This window comes from Hyperoodon ampullatus, assembly GCF_949752795.1.
Source record: "Hyperoodon ampullatus genome assembly, chromosome: 6".
NCBI classification, from domain to species: Eukaryota; Metazoa; Chordata; class Mammalia; order Artiodactyla; family Ziphiidae; genus Hyperoodon; species Hyperoodon ampullatus.
Window position 1 is genome coordinate 122514924 of NC_136919.1, and position 21458 is coordinate 122536381.

Genomic DNA, 21458 nt, shown 5'->3' on the forward strand with positions numbered 1-21458 from the left:
AATGTCAGTACCATTCAGGTCAGAAACCTAAGAGTCATCCTGGATTCCTTTCCCTCACCTCATTCTTCAATCAACTTCAACTTCTTTCTCCGACATACCTCTCCCCCGCCAGCCCCCTGCAAACATAAATGTTAGAGTTTCCCACTGTCCCTGGCCATCTCAATTTCTCCTTCTTAACACCCTCGCCAATGCACATCAAAAACAAGCACACAAAATGTTAACAACAGCCCTCTCCACGTTGACACTCCAGTTGAATTTTATTCTGTCTGTGCTTTTCTGTATTTTCCATGTTTAAACTATTACTTTTTTTTTTAGAAAAATTATTGATATTTTTCTAAAAAAAAATATCCAACTAGGATTATAGCTCTCATTAGAACCATCCAATGGAAAGAAAGCATAAGACATTAATAGTCATGAAGTGAGCTTAAGAACAAACTACACTTAAATGCAGGAAATATAAGAAAGGTAACATGAGGCCAAATTGTCTAAACGCATGACTTTGTCCAAAGGCCACAAGGAATAGACAAAATTAAGATAGATTACCAAAAATAAGATCATGATTACATAGTAAAAAAAACTCTGAAGATCAAAGCTCTAAAAGATAAGAAATATGCCAAAGACCTAAAATAACAGAAAAATTCTATCGCATCAGGGCTAAAAGATTAAAAAGAGCTTACAGCTCCCTTCCCAACTCCTCCCCATACACCCCACCTTCTGATAGAGAGGAATCTGGTGAAAGGGGTTAGAGAAAAGCCAGGTGATGTTTGTTGTTGAATCTTTTCATAAAGGTACACATACAAAGAAACATATATTTTTAAGTCAGGTATGAGCTAGTAGGCCAGAATAAATGCTAGTTTTGACAAAAAGCAAGCAAACAAAAGAAATTGGGAAGTACATTTTAAAGTCAAACTAGAAAAAATTAAATACAATTAAATTAAAACAGTAGTACCTGATGACATGCAAATTTAAGGATTTGGTAGCTCACTAACCTCTTTCAGGCATAAATAGTTCCCTGCAACTAGATATTGAGTTTAGTAATCTGAGAAATTCCTCCTTCCCTGGCTGTAAGCATCTAAAGATTAGGATATACTATTTATTCTTTCACTAACGTGCCAGGCACTGTTTAGCGTACTTGGATACATATCAGACAAAATCCTTCCTTCCTGGAGCTTACATTCAAGTTTGGGGAGACACAATAAGAATATTTTATAATAACTTAGAGGTTTATAAATGCCATGGAAAACTAGAGCAAGTAAGGTAGATTGAGAATCTGAAAGAGGAGATAGAATTTTATTTTTTTAATTTAAAAAAATTTTAAATTGAAGTATAGTTGATTTACAATGTTGTGTTAGTTTCTGGTGTACAGCACATATATATTCTATTTCAGTCTTTTCCATTATAGGTTATTATAAGATATTGAATATAATTTCCTGTGCTATATGGTAAGTCTTTGTTGTTTATCTATTTTATATATTGTAGTGTATATCTGTTAATTCCAAACTCCTAATTTGTCCCTCCCCCCGACCTTTCCCCTTTGAAAATCATAAGTTTGCTTTCTGTGTCTGTTTCTGTTTTGTAAATAAGTTCATTTGTATCATTTTTTTAGATTCCACATATAAGTGATATCCTATGATATTTGGCTTTCTCTGTCTGACTTACCTCACTTAGTATGATAATCCCTAGGTCTATCCATGTTGCTGCAAACGGCTTTATTTCATTCTTTTTTATGGCTGAGTAATATTCCATTGTATATCTGTGCCACACCTTCTTTATCCATTCCTCTGTCTATGGACACTTAGGTTGCTCCCATGTCTTGGCTGTTGTGAACAGTGCTGCAGTGAACATAGGGGTGCAGGTAAGGGGAGACAGAATTTTAAATAGGACAGTGGGGTAGGTGTTATTGAGGAGCAAAGGCTTGAAGAAGGTGAGGTAGTTAGATATGCAGATATTTGGAGGAAGAGCTTTCCAAGCAGAGGAAATAACCAGTGCAAAGGCCCTGAGACAAGAATGCATCTGGCATTTTTGAGGAACAGCTGGAACAGAACAAACAAGGGGAAGAGTAGATGATTTCAGAGAGGTGATGGGGAGCCAGATTGCATATGGAGGTCACTGCAATGACTTTAGCTTTGACTCAAAGAAAGTGGAGTTGTCGGAAGAGGATGGGTTTAGTTATTGATATTTTCCTGAATTCCTTTGGTATTCCTGGCACTCTGGACAGTGCCTGGCATAAATGAAACACTAAGAAACATTTGTTAAGTGAAACTAAGTAAAAGCAGCTTGCTCCTGTTCTCCTCTCTCTCATGTGATTGCTAAATAGCTTGATCAGTGACCCGCACATGAGCACTATTCTCTCACTTCCCCACCTTCCCAGCAATGGCTGCTCTTCTCCTGAAAATCCTTGCTGGGTTGACGCTGGTCTGTGCAGAGGAAGTACAAGAAGATTTGGCCCTGAAGATTAGAGAGCGACTCGGGGCTACATTTCAGCAGCCTATTTCATCGAGGACAAAGTTCATAAGCACCACTGTAGAAGTAGGGAGGGCAGCCTAAACGAATGGCTCCTGCGCAACCATACTGGGTCTTATCTGTTGAATTCTGGGACAAATAGCTACTTACCCTAAGACATGCACATCAGAGGAACCATATTTCAATCTGGGGAAGGGAGAGTAGAAGAAGGGAGAAACGTAATTTTGAGAATTTGGCTTGTGTTAAAATCAACAGAGTACCACACAGCTCATTTTCAGAATCTGTAAGACTTGGGTATCTGTCCTTCATATTCCTCCCCAAATAGCTACAAATAGTGAGAGTGATATAGAAAGCTTTACTTCTGCCCAAGATGCAGTAACAAGAACCAGATCTGCCCACTCCCTTGAAACAACAACAGAAAACAGCCAAAATATATGAAACAATTTTTGTCAAAACACTGGATTTCAACCAAGGAAGAACACTGATTCTTGGGAGATGGGAAGCAAGTGAGGTGAGCCCTACAATTTCCCCCAGTCTACTGCCTTGAGGGAACCCAGATAGAGTCCAGCCAACTCCCTGAGTTGTAGAAATGGGGCTGAGAGTCAGGGAGACCAAGGCAGCTGGAGACCACAGAACAGAGTGCCTGAGAGAAGAGAGATACACAGAGACAGGACCCTGCAGTCTGCAGAGGGCCCCACTCAAGTATTTGGCAGAAAATTGATTAGTGTATGCAAATGAGGGAACTATGGAAGCGGGGAGGGGAGGAGGAATATCTGAAAGGATTAGAGAACAGAGTGCTTGGTACTCAAAAGGCCAGGAATATTCACAGAGAAGGAATGGCCTCAGTAGTGAGGAATAATTAGCCCTAGACTGAGAACAGATCTGCAACCGCCTAACAGATCATAAAAGCAAGACTTGCAAGGATCAAACTGCTTCCGACTAACTTAGTTGCATCCGAAAACAAAGCACAAGAATACTTATAAGAATATAAAAATACCCAGCATCCAATAAACAAAATTATAAATTTCTGACATCCAATCAAAGATTACCAGGAATACAAAGAAGCAGGAAAACATAACTCATAATTAGAATAATCAATCAATCGAGACCAACACAGAACTGATACATGTTAGAATTAAAAAGCAACATTAAGACAGATATATCCTTAAGGTGCTGAAAGAAAAAAACTGCCAACCTATCATACTATAACCTGTTATACTATAACCTTTGTTCAAAAACAAAGGTGAAATAAAGACATTTTCAGACATACAAAAGCTGAAAGAATTCATCACCAGCCAACCTACATGATAAGAATATTAAAGGATATCCTTCAGGTATAGGGAAAATGATATCAAATGGAAATATGAATTTACACAAAGGAACGAAAAGCACTGGAAATAGAAACTGCATGGATAAACGTGTAATATTTTTTCTTGTTATTTAAATCCCTAAAGTTTAACTGACTGTTTAAACAAAATAACATACTTGGGGTTTATAGCATATACATAAAAAATGTATAACAATAATAGCATAAAGGATGGGAGGAGAGAAATGTTAATATATTATTGTAAAGTTCTTATACTAATGTAAAGCATCATAATATCATTTGAAGAAAGACAATGATACGTAAAAATAGATAATATAAACCCTAAATCAATCATCAAAATAGCACAATGAAGAATTATGGCTTATCAGCCAACAGAAGAAGTGAAATTATAAAAAAATTTCAGTTAATCCAAAAGAGCACATAAATAGCGGAAAAGAAACAAAGAACAGATGGACCAAATAGAGAACAAATTATGACAGATTTAAATCTAACCATGTCAATAATCACATTAAATGTGAATGGTCTAAACACTCCCCTTAAAAGGCAGAGGTAGTCAGTTTAGATAAACAAGCAAGACCAACCTATAGACTGCCTGTCTATAAGAAACACATTTGAAATATAAAGCCACAAAAAGTAAAAATAAAAGCATGGAAAAATATGTTCAGAGGTCAGAAGATCCAATAATATTAAGATGCTAATACTCTCCAAATTTATCTATAGATTTAATGCAATCTCAACCAAAGTTCCAGTAGGCTTTCTCTGTAGAAATTGACAAGCTGATAACAAAATTCATAATAGACTGCAAAAAACCTAGAATTGCCAAAACAACTTTGTAAAACAAGAACAAAGGTTCAAGGATAATTCTAACCAATTCCAAGAATTACTATAAAGCGTCAGTAATCAAAGCTGTAGTACTGGCATAAAAATAAACAAATAGATCAATGGAAAAGAACAGAGTGCAGAAAGAGGCCCACACCTATATTAAAAAGTGATATTTGACAAAGATGCAAAGGCAATTCAGTGGAGAAACAACAGTCTTCTCAACTTATAGTGCTAAAACTATTGGACAACCATAGTTGAAAAAACAACCTAAAAAAGAATTTCAATCAATATGCACTATATACAAAAAACAAAAAAAAACTAATATGGACCACAAAACTAAATGTGAAACATAAAACTACAAAACTTTAGAAGAAAACATAGAAGAAACACTTTGTGACCTTGGGTAAGGCAATAATTTCTTAGCTATGACACCAAAAGCACATTCCATTAAAAAAATTGAGAAATTAGACCATTAATTTTAAGAACTTTCGCTTCTTTTAAAATCACTGTCAAGGAAGTGAAAAGGAAAGCCATGCATGAAGAATAAATGTTTGCAAAACCTATTTATTAGGGCTTGGTCTCACTAAAAGACCAAGCCCTAATAAATAATATCTCTATTAGATATTATTATATCTAATAAAGAACTTGTGTCCGGAATATATAAAGAGCCCTCACAACTCAAGAACACAAGCCCAATTTTTTAAAATGGGAAAAGATTTGAACAGACAGTTCACCAAAGAAGATACACAGATGAACATAAGCATATGAAAGGGGCTCAATACCATTAATCATTAAGGAAATACAACATAAAACGACCATGAGACAGCTATTAGAATGGCAAAAAATAAAAAAGACTGACCATACCAAGTGTTGGAGAGGACGTGGACAAACTGGACTGCTGGTGGAAATTTTAAATAGTACAACCACTTTGGAAAAACAATTTAGCAATTCCTTAAAACATAAAACATACACCTACCAGCTATTCTACTCCTACGTGAATACTGAGAAAAATCTCCACAAGGTTCTGGCAGGTGATGGGAAAGGAACCCTCTTGAAATATGTCAGAGCATTCTGTTCTTCTTAACAAGGCCTGCCCTTGGGAGAAACTAGCAAACCAGAGCCTAATCAGCTGGAGTATTATCAGAGCCCGAATGATCTGGGGGAAGGGAAATACGCAACTCCAGCCCACCTAGCCATCCTGTCCCACCTAAGGGGAGAGGAAAGAACTGAGACACATTTGTGAAGTTCGCAGCCTGGAAGCACAGTCTCACTAAAAGACCAAGCCCTAATTACAGGACCATGGAATGCTTCCTCTCCCTTCATATCTCACCACCACATTACCAAAGGCCTAGTTACAGCAGTTCCTTTTACCTGGTACATAGTATCTGGCTATCAAGAAAAATTTACAGGGGCTTCCCTGGTGGTTGAGAGTCCCCCTGCGGATGCAGGGGACATGGGTTCGTGCCCCAGTCCGGGAAGATCCCACATGCCGCGGAGCGGCTAGGCCCGTGAGCCATGGCTGCTAAGCCTGCGCATCCAGAGTCTGTGCTCCGCAACAGGAGAGGCCACAACAGTGAGAGGCCCGCGTACCACAAAAAAAAAAAAAAAAAGAAAAATTGACAAGTCATACCAAAGACAAACAGATAAAGCAAGCATGAGAACCAGACATGGAAGTGATGTTGGAATTATGAGACCAGGAACTTAAAACAACTGTGATTAAAGATGATGGACTGGAGTGGGGGGGATGCCCAATGCCACTTAAAATGCATACCATTACCAACAAGGTAGAACAAACTTACAAGCATTTTCCTGATACTAGATGGGGATTAGAAAGGGATATCCTATTTAAATGTATGTAGCATGCACAATATTAAATGTAAATTAATCATACTACACCTATTACAGTAAAATTTTAAAATGCGTAAAAAAAACCCCTGTGATTAATATGTTAAGGGGTCTAATGGAAAAAGTGGACAGCATGAAAGAACAGATGGGCACTGCCAGCAGAAAGATGGAAATCCTAAGAAAGAACCAAAAATAAATAGTAGAGATAAAAAGAACACTGTAACAGAAATGAAGAATGCCTTTGGTGGGCTTATTAGTAGACTGGACACAGCTGAGGAAAGAATCTCTGAGCTTGAGGATTGGTCAATAGAATCCTTGAAAACTGAAAGTCTAAGAGAACAAACATTGAAAAAAAAAACAGAAACAGAACCTCCAAGGGCTGTGGGACAAGTACAGAGGTGTAACACACACATAACAAGAACACCAGAAGGAGAAGAAAGAGAGGAAGGAACAGAAAAAATACTTGAAACAATAATGACTGATAATTTACTTAATGTCAGAAACCAAACCATAGACGCAGGAAATTCAGAGAACATCAAGTAGACCGTATGTCAAAAATCTACACATGGGCAGGTAATTTTCAAACTACAGAAAAACAAAGATAAAGAAAAGGTCCTTAGAAGATGCCAGAGGGGGAAAAATCACCTTACCTACAGAGGAACAAAGAAAAGAATTACATCCAACTTCTCAGAAACCATGCAAACAAGAAGAGACTGGAGTGAAATAAAGTGTTGAAAAAAAAAATTACCAACCTAGAATTCTGTACTCTGCAAAATTATCCTTCAAATGTAAAGGAGAAATAAAGACTTTCTCAGACAAACAAAAATTGAGAGAATTCATAGCCAGTAAACCAGCCATATGAAAATGTTAAAAGTTCTTTCAAGAGAAGGAAAATAATATAGGTTAGGAACTTGGATCTACATAAAGTAAAAGCACTGAATTAGAATAAGAGAAGGTAAAATAAACTTTTCTTCTTATTATTCTTAATTGATCTAAGAGGTAGTGGTTTGTTCAAAATAATAGCAACAATGTATTCAACTATCTATGTTATGTATGTATATAAAGATATATATATGTATAGATATATATGCTTATGAATGGCAGCAATGATACAAGGAATGAGAGGAAGGAATAAGAATTATTTTATTATAAGGTACTCACATTACTGTACTGTGAAGTGTTATAATATTATTTGAAAGCAGAGTTGGGTTAGTTATAAATGAATCCTGCAAACACTATGGCAACCACTGAAAAAGTAAAAAAGAAAAAGTATAACTAATACGTTAAGAAAGGGGAGAAGGGCTTCCCTGGTGGCTCAGTGGTTGAGAGTCCGCCTGCCGATGCAGGGGACACAGGTTCGTGCCCCGGTCCGGGAAGATCCCACACGCCGCGGAGCAGCTGGGCCCGTGAGCCGTGGCCACTGAGCCTGTGCGTCCAGAGCCTGTGCTCTGTAACGGGAGAGGCCACAGCAGTGAGAGGCCCGCATACGGCAAAAAAAAAAAAAAAAAAAAAGAAAGAAAGAGAAAATGGAATCATATGAAATGCTCAATTGAAACCAGAAAAGGAGGCAGAAAAAGAGTGGAAGAGAAAAACAGGAACAATAGTAATAAACAGAAAACAATAATAAGCATAGTAGATCCTAATCTAACTATATCAATGTCAATGTTGAATGTCAATGATCTAAATGCACCAATTATAAGACAGAGGTTGTCAGAATGGATCAAAAAGCATGACCCAACTATATGTTGTCTCACTTTAAATATAAATACACATATAGATCAAATGTAAATAGATGGAGAAAAATACACCATGCTAACAATAACTGAAAGAAAGTAGGAGGAGCTATATTAATTTCAGACAGCGCAAACATCAAAGTAAGAAAAAGTTATCAGGGATAAAGAAGGGTATTACATAATTTAAAGGGGTCAGTTCTCCAAGAATACATAACAATTCTTAATGGATACTTGCCTAACAACAGTGTATCAGGTTACATGAGCTAAAAACCAATACAACTGCAAGGAAAAGTAGATGAATCCACTATCATAATTGGAGGTTTCAATACCCTTCCCTCAGAAATGGAGAGATGCAGCAGGCAGAAAATCAGAAAGGACATAGTTGGACTCAACAACACCACCGATCAACTTGATATAATAGATATCTGTAGATCACTTCACCCAACAACGGTAGAATACACATCTTTCTCAAGCTCACATGCAACATTCACCTAGATAGACAACATTCTGGGCCATAAAACACATCTTACCTAATTTAAAAGAAGTCACACAAGGTCTGCTCTCAGGCCACAGTGGAATTAAACTAGAAATCAATAACAGAAAGATAACTGGAAAATAGAAAAACATGTGGAGATTAAACACATTTCTAAATAACACATGGGTCAAAGAAGAAATCTTGAGAAATTTTAAAATATTTTGAATTTAATGAAAATAAAAACACAACTTACCAAATTTGCAGGATGCAGCAAAAGCAGTGCATAGAGGGAAATTTATGAAGGCAATGAACGCATATATTAGAAGAGAGGTCTAAAATCAATCATCTAAGTTTCTACCTTAGGAAACTAGAAAAAGAGCAAATTAAATTTGCTCCAAAGTAAGCAGAAGAAAAGAAATAGTAAGAATTAGAGCAGAAATCAATAAAATTGAAAACAGGAAATCAACACAGAAAATCAATGAAACCATAAGATGGTTCTTTGAAAAGATCTATAAAACTAATAAGCCTCTAGCCAGGCTAACTAAGAGAAAAAAAGGAGAGGACACAAAATTACTAATATCTGAAATGAAAGAGGGGACATCACTACAGATCACATGGGAAGTTAAAGGATAATAAAGGAAAAGCCCACAAATTTGATAACCTAGATGAAATGAACCAATTCCTTGAAAGACACAATCGACCAAAATTCACACAAGAAGAAATAGATGATGTGAGTAGATCTGTATCTACTAAAGAAATTGAATCAGTAATTAATAACCTCCCAAAACAGAAATCACCAGGCCCAGATGGGTTCCCTGGTGAATTCTATCAAACATTTAGTGAACAAAGTATATCAAATCTCTACAATCTCTTTCAAAGGATAGAAGCATAGGGAATACTTCCTAACTCATTCTATGAGGCCAGCATTACCCTAATACCCAAACCAACCAAAGACATCATAAGAAAAGAAAACTACAGACCAATATCTCTCATGAACATAGATGCAAAAATCCTCAACAAATTATTAGCAAATTGAATCCAAACAAGTATAAAAAGAATGATACACCAAAATCAAGTAGGATTTATCCCAGGTATGCAAGGCTGGTTCAACATTTGAAAGTCAATTAATGTAATCCATCACATTGACAGACTAAAAAAGAAAAATCACATGATCATATCAATAGATGCAGGAGAAGCATTTGATAAAAGTTAAACTCAAGCATGATAAAAACTCTCAGTAAACTAAAAATAGAGGGGAATGTTCTCAACTTGATAAAGACTATCTAAAGAAACCTTCAGGTAACATTATACTTAATGGTGAGAAACTTGAAGCTTTCCCGCTAACATCAGGTACAAGGTAAGGATGTTGACTCTCACAACTCCTTTTCAACATCATACTGGAAGTCCTTGCTAATACAATAAGGGAAGAAAAGGAAATAAAAAGTATACAGAGTGGGAAGGAAGACATAATACTGTCTTTATTTGCAGATGACAGGTTGTCTATGTAGAAAATACAAAAGACTCAACAAAAAACTACTGGAACTAAATCATAGCAAAGTTGTAGGGTAGAAGGTTAATATATAAAAGTCAACTGTTTTCCTATCTACTAAAAATGAGTAAGTGGAGTTTGAAATTAAAAACACAATATCATTTACATTAGCACCCTCCCAAAATGAAATACTTAGATATAAATCTAACAAAATATATACAACGAGATCCATATGAGGAAAAACTACAAAACTGTTGAACATAACCAAAGAACTAAATAAGTGGAAAGATATTCCATATTCCATGTTCATGGAGATAGGAAGACTCAATATTGTCAAGATGTCAGTTCTTCTCAACTTGATGTACAGATTCAATACAATCCCAATAAAAATCCCAGAAAGTTATTTTGTGGACACTGATAAACTGATTCTAAAGTCTAAATGGAAAGGCAAAAGACCCACAATAGCCGACACAATACTGAAAGAAAAGAACAAAGTTGGAGGACTGACACTACCTGACTTTAAGACTAACAATAAAGCTACAGTAATCAACACAATGTGGTACTGGTGAAAGAATAGACAAATAGGTCAATGGAACAGAACAGATAGCTCAGAAATAGAATTATATAAATATAGTTAACTGATCTTTGACAAAAGAGCAAAAGCAATACAATGTGAAAGACAGTCTCTTCAACAAATGGTGCTGGAACAACCAGACATCCACATGCCCCAATATGAATATAAACACAGGCGTTACACCCTTTACAAGAAATTAACTCAAAATGGATCATAGACCTAAAAGTAAAGTACAAAACTCTAAAACTCCTAGAAGATAACACAGGATAAAATCTACATGACCTTGGGTTTGGTGATGCCTTTTCAGACACAATACCAAAGACATGATATATGAAAAAATAATTAATAAGCTGGACTTCATTAAAATTAAAAACACCTGCTCTTTGAAAGAAACTATTAAGAGAATTAGAAGGTAAGCCACAGACTTGGAGAAAATATGTGCAAAAGGCACATCTGCTGAAGGACTGTTATCCAAACTGTAAAAAGAACACTTAAAATTCAACAAGAAAACAAACAACCTGACTTTAAAAATGGGCCAAAGACTTTAACAGACACTTCACCAAAGAAGATATACAGATGGCAAATAAGCATATGAAAAGACGCTCCACATCATATGTCATCAGGAAATGCAAATTAAAACAATGAGAGACCACTATACACCTAGTAGAATGGCCAAAATCCACAACACTGACAACACCAAAAGCTGGTGAGAATATGGCATAACAGGAACTCTCATTCATTGCTGGTGGGAATGCAAAATAATCCAACCACTTTGGAAGACAGTTTGATGGTTTCTTACAAAACTAAACATAATCTTAGCATATAATCCAGCAATCATGCTCCTTTGTATTTATCCACAGAGGTTAAAAACATGTCCGCATAAAAACCTGCATGAGGATGTTTACAGCAGCTTTATTCATAATTGCCAAAATTTGGAAGCCACCAAGATGTCCTTCGGTAGGTGAATGGATAAATAAACTGTGGTACATCCAGACAATGGAATATTATCCAGTGCTAAAAAAGAAAGATAGCTCTCTCAAGCCATGAAAAGACATGGAGGAACTTTAAAAGCATATTACTAAATGAAAGAAGCCAATATGAAAAGCTGACATACTGTGTGAGTCCAACTATAGGACATTATGGAAAAGGTGAAACGATGAAGACAATAAGAAGGACCAGTGGTTGCTGTGGGGCTGGGGGTTGGTGGGGAGAGATGAATAGGCAGGGCACAGAGGACTTCTAGGGCAGTGAAAATACCATGTGTGATATCTAAATGATGGGTATAAGCCATTACACATGTGTCCAACCCATAGAATGTACAACACAAGGCATGAAACCGAAGGCCAACTATGGACTTAGGATGATTCGGATGTGTCAGTGCAGGGTCATCCTTGGTAAAATGTACCATGTGGTGACAGATGTTGATAACATGGGAGACTGTGCATGTGTGGGGCAGGCGGTACATGGGAATCTGCAGCTTCCTTTCCATTTTATTGTAAGCCACACTGCTCTAAAATAACTGAGTTTTTTTTTTTGAACCCATTATCTTACCTAAAATAACTGATCTTTGAGGTGCATCTAATCACTGAAAACTTCATAGTAAAATTTCCTTTCAATGATACTGTTTTCTTTCATCGTACAATATACATATCTGTCTTCCTCCCTTTTTAATACTCCAGAGGCAGGAAAGACACTTCAGCACCTGCCAACAAGATGAAATCTGAATGGCTGTGGAGTCTGATTCTGGTTCCTCCGACTATTTTGCTAGTTTTCCTTTACTACAAGAGCCTCCATTTTCTTCATGTTTAATATGGAAGCCAGAAAAACCTGATTCGATAGATAATGCATATTCCATAGTTGTACGCAGATACGATACTTCAAGTGTTATCTCCTGAAAGAGGAATTAGACTTGTGGTATGACCCCAAGAGTTCAAACTAGAACTGGTGGGTGGAAGCCACAGAAAAATATTTTCCAGTAAGGGAAACGTTAGAACTGTATCAGTGCAATATATGGATTTAGTCAACAATGAGTTTCCCATCACGGTAGGTGTTCAAGAACAGGGTAAATGCCTCTTATGGGGAATTCAAGCCTCTGTTTTCAACTGAGGCTAAGATGTAACCCATGTGGGAGAAGAGTTCACAATTACTAAAAATATGCAACTTTTCTGAAACTTTTAAATAATTCTGAAACTTTTAAAAACTTAACTATAAATATATCTGTAGAAATAATTCTGAAACTTTTAAAAACTTAACTATAAATATATCTATAGAATATAATCTGTCAATGTCAGGATAACTGGGCTTTTTGTTTCTGTCAGGATTGGACCCAGATTCTTGGACAATGTTGTTAGGATATGCAAAGTCAAGAATCACTGTACACAATGATGCTATTTGTTCCAGAAATTTACTTGAGTTTTATCACCTTAAAAAGCAGTTTTTCTCTACTGAATATACTGAAAAAAATGACTTTGGGTCCTTAAAAACACAGATTCTGGCTCTTCCCACTATCTCCCTTCCCCCTCCCTCACATAACTCTCATTCAATATTTCTTTGTGGACCTCAGGCGTGTCATTTTTAACAAATATTCTAAGTGATTTTTATTGTAGGTGGTCATAAAATTAAACTTTGAGAGACATTCAAAGAGAGTAGAAAAAATCAACGCCCACTCTTTCTATTCAAGAGTTTATGAGAACGCTGCAGGACTTTATGTTCAGATGAATTCCATCTTTAAACCAAACAAAGAAACATACAAACACTGACACATTTTGGTTTTTCTTCTATCTCAGGGCCAAAAGCCAAAATGAAATTTATAGTACTTGCTGTCACCGTTGGACTAACTTTGCTGCTAGGAGTCCAAGCCATGCCTGCAAATCGCCTCTCTTGCTACAGAAAGATACTGGAAGATCGCAACTGTCACAATCTTCCAGAAGGAGTAGCTGACCTGACAAAGATTGATGTAAACGTCCAGGATCACTTCTGGGATGGGAAGGGATGTGAGATGATCTGTTACTGCAACTTCAGTGAATTGCTCTGCTGCCCAAAGTAAGGAAATGCAATCACAAAACATATTGCTGTGAAGTGTATGTACAACAACTCTTTAAGACACCTTCATAATGAGTGTGCTAACATTAATCACCCTTTTCAGTAAAACCCTGTTCAAATCTCAGCTATTTTTTAGTATCATCATCATTATGTATCGAAATGAATGTTTTCATTTAAGAGAGAGTTTGGCAGATTTTAGTAAAACTAAATGAGATACAGGAAATTAATAACACTCCAATCTATTAAATTCTAAATTTCCTATCTGATTTTTAACCACACACAAAAAAATCTTCTGGTAGCTGAAGTCACCTTCAAGGCTGACATCTTAAACTAAGTTGAAAACTAATAAAAGGCTTTAGATAAAAGATCCCAGTGAACAGATCAAGTAACCGGATAGAAAAGTTTGATAATGGTGAAAGAAAAACTTTCTAGCTCTATGTATGAGGCAACCAGAAATTAACTGAATAGAGATTGTCCACTGACTTGGAAAGTAGATGTATTTTAAGTATAATACAAAGGTAGATAAATAAATAAATATTTATAGCTCTTGATTTTAAAATAATCTTCTCCTGGTTATTGAGGAAGCTCAATTACTATGATCTTGGCTACTTCATACTGAAATCAGCTTTTTCAAATTACTTTCAACATATCATCATATTTTTCATTTTTCTAAGAAATCTGTGAGCTAAAAAGGGCAGATATAACCATCTTATCAAAGAAAGGTCTAGAGAGGTAAAATGACCACCATCCCACATAACTAGCTAATATCAGCACTGAGACTAGAACACAGGTCTTCTGATTTGGCCTGGGTATTTTTTCTACCAAGCCAGTTGGTTCTTAAGTATGGTTCCCAGAACAGCAGCTTCAACATTACCTGAGTTCTTGTTAAAAACGTAGTTCATCCCTGGGCCCCAGACCAAACCAACTGAATCAGAAACAATGGAGAGAAAGCAAAGCAATTATGGCTTAAACCCTCCAAGTGATTCTGATGCATAATAAAATTTGAGAATCACTTGATTAAACAATGATATCAAGAACTCAAGTTAACTGATTCCATAAAATGATTTTACTTTTCCTACGTAACTGAAACGCCATCTAATATTAAAATATCATGTTTACTTTTTTGTAAGACTTGAAACTAATTTATTGAAATGTACTTACTTTATGATATAATTTTGTGATTATCCATTGTTAATGGATGAGCTAGAAGTACGGATATATGAAAATAATTTCTATCTGAGTTTGGGTTACAGTTTTCCCAGTAGCAACAAATATCTAAGTACATTTCTTTTTTATTTTTTTTGCCTATAAACACAAATTTTATTTTGCCATTCTATTTTTTCAGTTGCATTGAATATAATTAAATACAGCACTGTATAAGTTTAAGGTGTACAGCACAATGAGTTGACATACATATACAGCTGACCCTTGAACAACACACGTTTGAAATGCATGGGTCCACTTATCCACAAATTTCTTTCACTAAACATAATACACACCACAGTACTATCCCATCTATGGTTGGTTGAATCCTCGGATGTTGAACCACAGATATGGAGGACTGACTGTAAAGTTATGCACGGATTTTCCACTGCACAGAGGCTCAGCACCCCTTACCGCTGCATTGTTCAAGGGTCAACTGTATTGTGAAATGATTACCATAATAAGTTTAGTTAACACGAATCACCTCATACAGTTACAGTTTCTTTTCCTTGTGATAACCTGTAGGATCTATTCTCTTAGCAACTTTCAAATATATCATACAACAGTGTTAGCTACAGTCATCATGTTGTACATTGCATGCTAAGCATACTTCTAATGAGCCATAATCATAATACTACCTTGCACATATACACAATTTTATATTATACCGTGCATTTTTATTATACATCACCTTATGTGATCTTTCCAACAAGAGTGGATAGAGTTGAGTAGCTCAAAATTTCACCTTTCCCTACAAAACCTAGAAATTTACTTATTGACTTCCCAACAAATTTTTAATCTTCTGTTTCTTAGCTGTAGATTTAAACTTCATGGCCTATCCCCACCCATATCAGAGAAATGAATATTTTGGTATGCTTGTAAGGTTTTGAAATCACTCAGTCTTTCCTTTTCTTTATAGACAAACGACAGCATAATGTCCATGGCAGATGGGGGAAAGCAGAAGAATTGATTACCTTCTTGGTCTTTGCTGCTCTTGTGGCAAAAGTCTTCCCACTCACTCTCTTTGTACTTTATTCACCTAAAAAGAATAGTCATATCTGAAATCCTGGAAATCACCGTCCATTTCTTGCTCAGAAAAGTCTAACATATATCTTAACTTTCAGCTGGATTTAATTCATGTTCTGCTCTCTTTCAGAGATGTCTTCTTTGGACCAAAGATCTCTTTCGTGATTCCTTGCAACAATCACTGAGAATCATCCTGTATTCCAGACAACACCATTCTTAACTCCCCACAAACCACACTATAACAGTGTAGCTGTATTTCTGGTTTCTATGCAGTGCAATAAAGCACAGATTCTATAAATTCTTACTTGCCTAAGTAAACTTGTGTTAAATTAGCAGTAATAAAAATTCCATTTAATTATTCTCTGTGGAAATTGTTTAAAATTTTTGACTAGAAAATTTTCATCTACAAGGTGTTCACTGTGCTCAGTAAAAGAATTCTGTCCCTCAGAGGAAGAGCCACAACCCTGGCTCAAAGATGGAGAATACTTTCAGTTCTTGACAGTTCTGTTCTTGACAGATCATGTATACTTAATGAAAAGAACCAGAGATAAATTGAGGTTCTTGGAAGGGAAACTAGAAGTTTTCTAGTAAGAGGGGGAAAAGGGAGCCAATATTTGAGTATATATTGTGTATGCCAAGTACTTTAAGCACATTTGCATTTTGCTCTCTTAAAAAACCACAAAACCATCAAGATAAGTATTCTTAAACCCACTTTTCAGATGCTAACTCAAGTTTAAGGTATTTGCTAAAGATCAAGACAGACTTTGAAGAGAGCTCCAGTTCCAAAACACTCACATAGCTATATACTTAAAACTATGCTACATACCCCTGACGTGTCCATTTTTCTTGGGAATAACAAAACACGTTAAAAGAAACATGTAATGGATGAGAATTTAAAGTCACATGAATTTTAAAGGTAAATAAAATGGATGGCTTCAAAGATATTTTCTGGGTGTTAGAGGCAGTTTTGGACTATGCTCCACACCTTTGGAGGTGTGCACTGACGAGCAGCCAGCAGAATTAATTTCAGAAAGTCCTTCATGCTATAAAAATTTATTAGATACTCGCTAAGTGCCAGCTGTTATTAAGATTTGGGGATGTAGTAATGAATAAGATGGACTTCTCCTCTTGAAACTTGTATTCTAACAAAACTGTAATCATTACAAATATTTATAAATGTGAAGCCTGCTGCTACAAAGGAGAAGTGTAGGGTGCTATACAAAGTACTGCTGTGGGGAAATGTTTGAGAAGCACCACATGTGTAGTAAATCTAGGAGATAACCATTTTGAGTTATAGTGACATTGTTTCACTGAAATACATCCTTGGAGGTCCCTGATCTGTTTCTCAAGACCACACCCAGAACAGTTTCAGTGTTCAATAGGTGTTACTGGGCTAAACAAAACAATTTTGAGGTAATCAGAATTCAGTTCCTCTTAAAAGCTGCAAAAACCTAAGTCAGAACATGTTTTCAAATAGTATGACTTCTACAAAAATGCATGAAGAAGTGGAATTGTTTTTAAAAAAACTCAAATATATTGTTTTATCAACACAGTGTATGATTTGATTGAGATTTCTTTTCCTTCACTGAATTGACAGGTATTAAAGTCAAACTAACACAATAACAGAAGTCTTATATCCTTTCTGGAACAGTGCATAGAACAGGTAAATAAAGAAAATCATCAGTACATTTTCTACTTGGTATAGACTCTCTCTGAGGGAGGGAAAAAACAAGGCAATTCAACAATGGCTTTTTACTAAATATTCCCTTATTACTGCACTCAAAACATGATGAGAAAATAGTATTTGGGAAAAAGCTAAATATTTAATAAATAGAATTTTATAGATTATTATGACTATTCTTCATATTCTCTCCTTTCTGGAAATAACTTGTAATATCAAATTGCATTACATTCTTTTAGAAATGAATGCATTATAGAAGCACACACTCTTTTTTACGTAAATTACCAAATAAATGTAAAACGTGAATGTTCACACAACGTACCTTATACAACTTTTTCTGACTTGGTCAATATGTTTTACCAAATAAATGTAAAAACATAAATGTTCACACAACTTACCTATGCAACCTTTTCTGACTTGGTCAATATGTTTTTAAAAGCAAACATTTCATTCAGTCATTTAATGAACAGATCCTTTATTTTTTTCAATAGCTTTTAGCTACAACAAAAGACAACTAAGCTTTTATTAAAAATGTACTATTGTGGTAAACACTGTCTTTCAATTGAATGAGGTAGGTACTATCACAATCCCTGCTCTATGGACAAAAATGCCAAGGCTTAGAGATTAAGTAGCTCATATTAAGTTACATTATCAGAGCAGTAAAGCCAGGTTTTGAATATGACAGTTTTCCTCTAGCATCTAGAGTCTTAACCACTGCTTTATTTAATAGCATCAGATAATCTATTTCCTTTTTAGGAAAGCAAACTTTTACTTGTATGCGACAAGTACATTTCAGATAGCTCATATATGTTAAATGCTTAAATGAATAACAATTTCTGTATTTTTATCTTTGACTTTCTACATTCTTGTTCTTACTATGAATTCCATGGTGCTGAGCACAAAGTTGACAGTAATACTTACTAATAGCTCATCTCTTCTTGATAAAATTTTTCTTTTCCTCATCATAATCCATAGGGACTTCTTGAATATTTTTGTTTGCTGGGATTAGGTACTAATCCTAAAGGATTATTAGAGAATTGGAAGCAACATGGAGAAACAAAACAATGAGCAACAACTCTTAGAGGGAGAGGACAGGTAAGAACATTCACAGCTCATTCTGCAACCTTAACTTCCTTATAATTGCCCAGAGATACACATGAATTCTTTCAATAATAAACTGTCTTAGCAAAGTATTAAGACAGGTACTTTTAACATGTAAATAATCTTACCAGTAAAATACTATGGGCTTTAAAATAATTTTCCCAAAAGGAAAAAATTATCAAATTCATATATTTCTAAAGCATACTGCATTAACCACCTAAACCTAAACTTTTCTGTCAAAGAATTAAAGAGAAACTGATATTAGAAAAGTATAGTAAATTGACATTGAATTAGCTTCCTCAATTTACTTCTATAGAATGGTATCATCAAAATGTGCTCAACTTTGTATAGTGGTATACCTGGAGAGAAATGCATGCCATACATGTAGCCAATATACTCTCAGAATGTTACAAATAAAAACCTATAGTAAATTTTCAACGAAAGAAGTATATGTGATCTCCATTTCCAGAGTTTTAGAAGTCAAAACGTAAGTCTGTTGGGTATTATGGGTATAAAACTGACTTGATGTCTACTTTAAATATACATTAAAGGGAATACACACACATACAATACACACACACAAACACATATATGATAATCTAGTAGCAATTAATATGATTATTATTTGAGAACTATAGTTGACTAATAGACTATACATGTAACTGGGACATGACGCATATAGTAAACTAAAGTTAATAGTATCAGCTTTTAGCTACAAAGAAATACAAGAAATATCTTAATCCCCAAAGAATTCTATAGTAAACAGTACACATACTTAAAAATATATATATGCATACATAAGACATTTCTTGACACTTTTAAACTAACTCCAGTTAAATAAATAAGCAATAACACGACAAAAATTTATTTTTGAACCACCATCACTTGCTTAGATCATAATCTGAATTTTGCTATCAAAACTATGTAAATCCATACAAATAGCAGCTAAAAGAGAGCTGGCTGGCATGGCTATACAAATATCAGACAATATAGATTTTAAATTAAAAAAATTGTACAAGAGACAAGGAAAGACATTTTATAGTTAAAAGGGTCAATCCACAACAAGATATAAAAATTATAGATATATGTGCACCAAACAACAGAGCCAGAAAATATATGAAGGAAACACTGACAGAACTGAAAGGAGAAATAGTTCTACAATAATAGTTGGAGGTCTCAATACTTTAAATAATGGATAGACATCTAGACAGAAGATTAAAAAGGAAACAGAGGACTTGAACAATACTCTAAACCACCTGGACCTAACAGACATACAGAACACTTCACCCAACGATAGCAGAATACACATTCTTCTCAAGTGCACATGGAACATTCTTCAGGATAGTCTGTTAGCCCATAAAACAATTTCCCATAAATTAAAAAAACTGAAATCATACAAACTATCTTCTCTAACCATAAGGGAATGAAGCTAGAAATCAATAACAGAAGAAAAACAGGAAAATCCACAAATATGTGGAAATTAAACAATGCATCCTTAACAACCAATGAGTCAAAGAAGAAAGAACTAGGAAAGTCAGAAAATACTTTGAGATGAATGAAAACAAAAATAAAACATACCAAACCTATGGGATGCAGCAAAAGAAGTACTCAGAGAGAAATTTATAGCTGCAAACATATACATTAATACAGAAGAAAGATCTCAAATCAACTGAACTTTGCACCTTAAGAAACTAGAGGGACTTCCCTGGTGGTGCAGTGGTTAAGAATCCACCTGCCAATGCAGGGGACACGGGTTCGATCCCTGGTCTTGGAAAATCCCACATGCCGCAGAGCAACTAAGCCTGCGTGCCACAACTACCGAGCCTGCGCTCTAGAGCCCATGAGCCACAACTACTGAGCCTGTGTGCCACAAACACTGAAGCCCACACACTTAGAGCCCATGCTCCGCAACAAGAGAAGCCACTGCAATCAGAAGCCTGCTCACTGCAACGAAGAGTAGCCCCGCTCACAACTAGAGAAAGCCCGCGTGCAGCAATGAAGACCCAATGCAGCCAAAAAAAAGAAAAAAAAAAAAAAAACTAGAAAAAGAAGAGCAAACTTAATCCAAAGCCAGTGGAAGAAAGAAAATAATAAATATTAGAGCAGAAATAAATGAAATGGAGAATAGAAAAATAATAATCAATGAAACCAAATAAAATATCAACAAAATTGACAAACCCTCAGCTAGACTACTAAAAAAAAAAAGAGAAAGCACATATAACTAAAATTACAAATAAAAGTAGGGACATTACAACCAACCTTACAGAAATTAAAAGTATTATAAGAGAACACTATGAACAATTGTATGACAACAAATTGAATAAACTAGATGAAATGGAAAAATTCCTAGAAACACAAAATTACCAAAGCTGACTCAAGAATAAATAGAAAATCTCAACTGCCCTATAATAAGTACAGAGATTGAATCAATAATCAAAAATTTTCAAAAAAAAAAAAAAAAAAAAAAAAAAAAAAAAAAAAAAAATTTTCCATCAAAGAAATGTCCCAGACGAGATGGTTTCGCTAGTGAATTCAAAAAGATAAAAGGTAAATTAACGTTACTCCTATTCAAATTTTTCCAAAAAATAGAAAAGGAGAGAACACTTTCTAACACATTCAATGAGGCCAGCATTATCCTGATAGCAAAGTCAGATAAAGACAGCAGAAGAAACTATAG

General features: G+C 35.3%; 2 protein-coding genes across 2 annotated transcripts in view; one reads left to right on the forward strand and one right to left on the reverse strand.

Annotated features, from left to right (window-relative positions):
- Positions 1-1734: 1734 nt before the first annotated feature.
- The window catches only part of SAP30 (Sin3A associated protein 30), a 29831-nt gene continuing 10107 nt past the window's right edge, over positions 1735-21458 (reverse strand). Inside the window, exons 4-7 of the transcript XR_013810933.1 lie at positions 18602-18698; positions 15948-16012; positions 14645-14695; positions 1735-1832 (exon numbers count right to left, since the gene is read on the reverse strand). The gene's annotated coding sequence lies outside the window, so the exon portion shown is untranslated. The remainder of the gene's footprint in view (positions 1833-14644; positions 14696-15947; positions 16013-18601; positions 18699-21458) is intronic.
- SCRG1 (stimulator of chondrogenesis 1) lies at positions 13529-16184 on the forward strand (the record flags this gene model as incomplete). The annotated part of the gene is made up of 2 exons (XM_079705823.1): positions 13529-13770; positions 16130-16184. 2 exons carry the CDS (start codon positions 13529-13531, stop codon positions 16182-16184), a joined length of 297 nt encoding a protein of 98 aa, XP_079561949.1.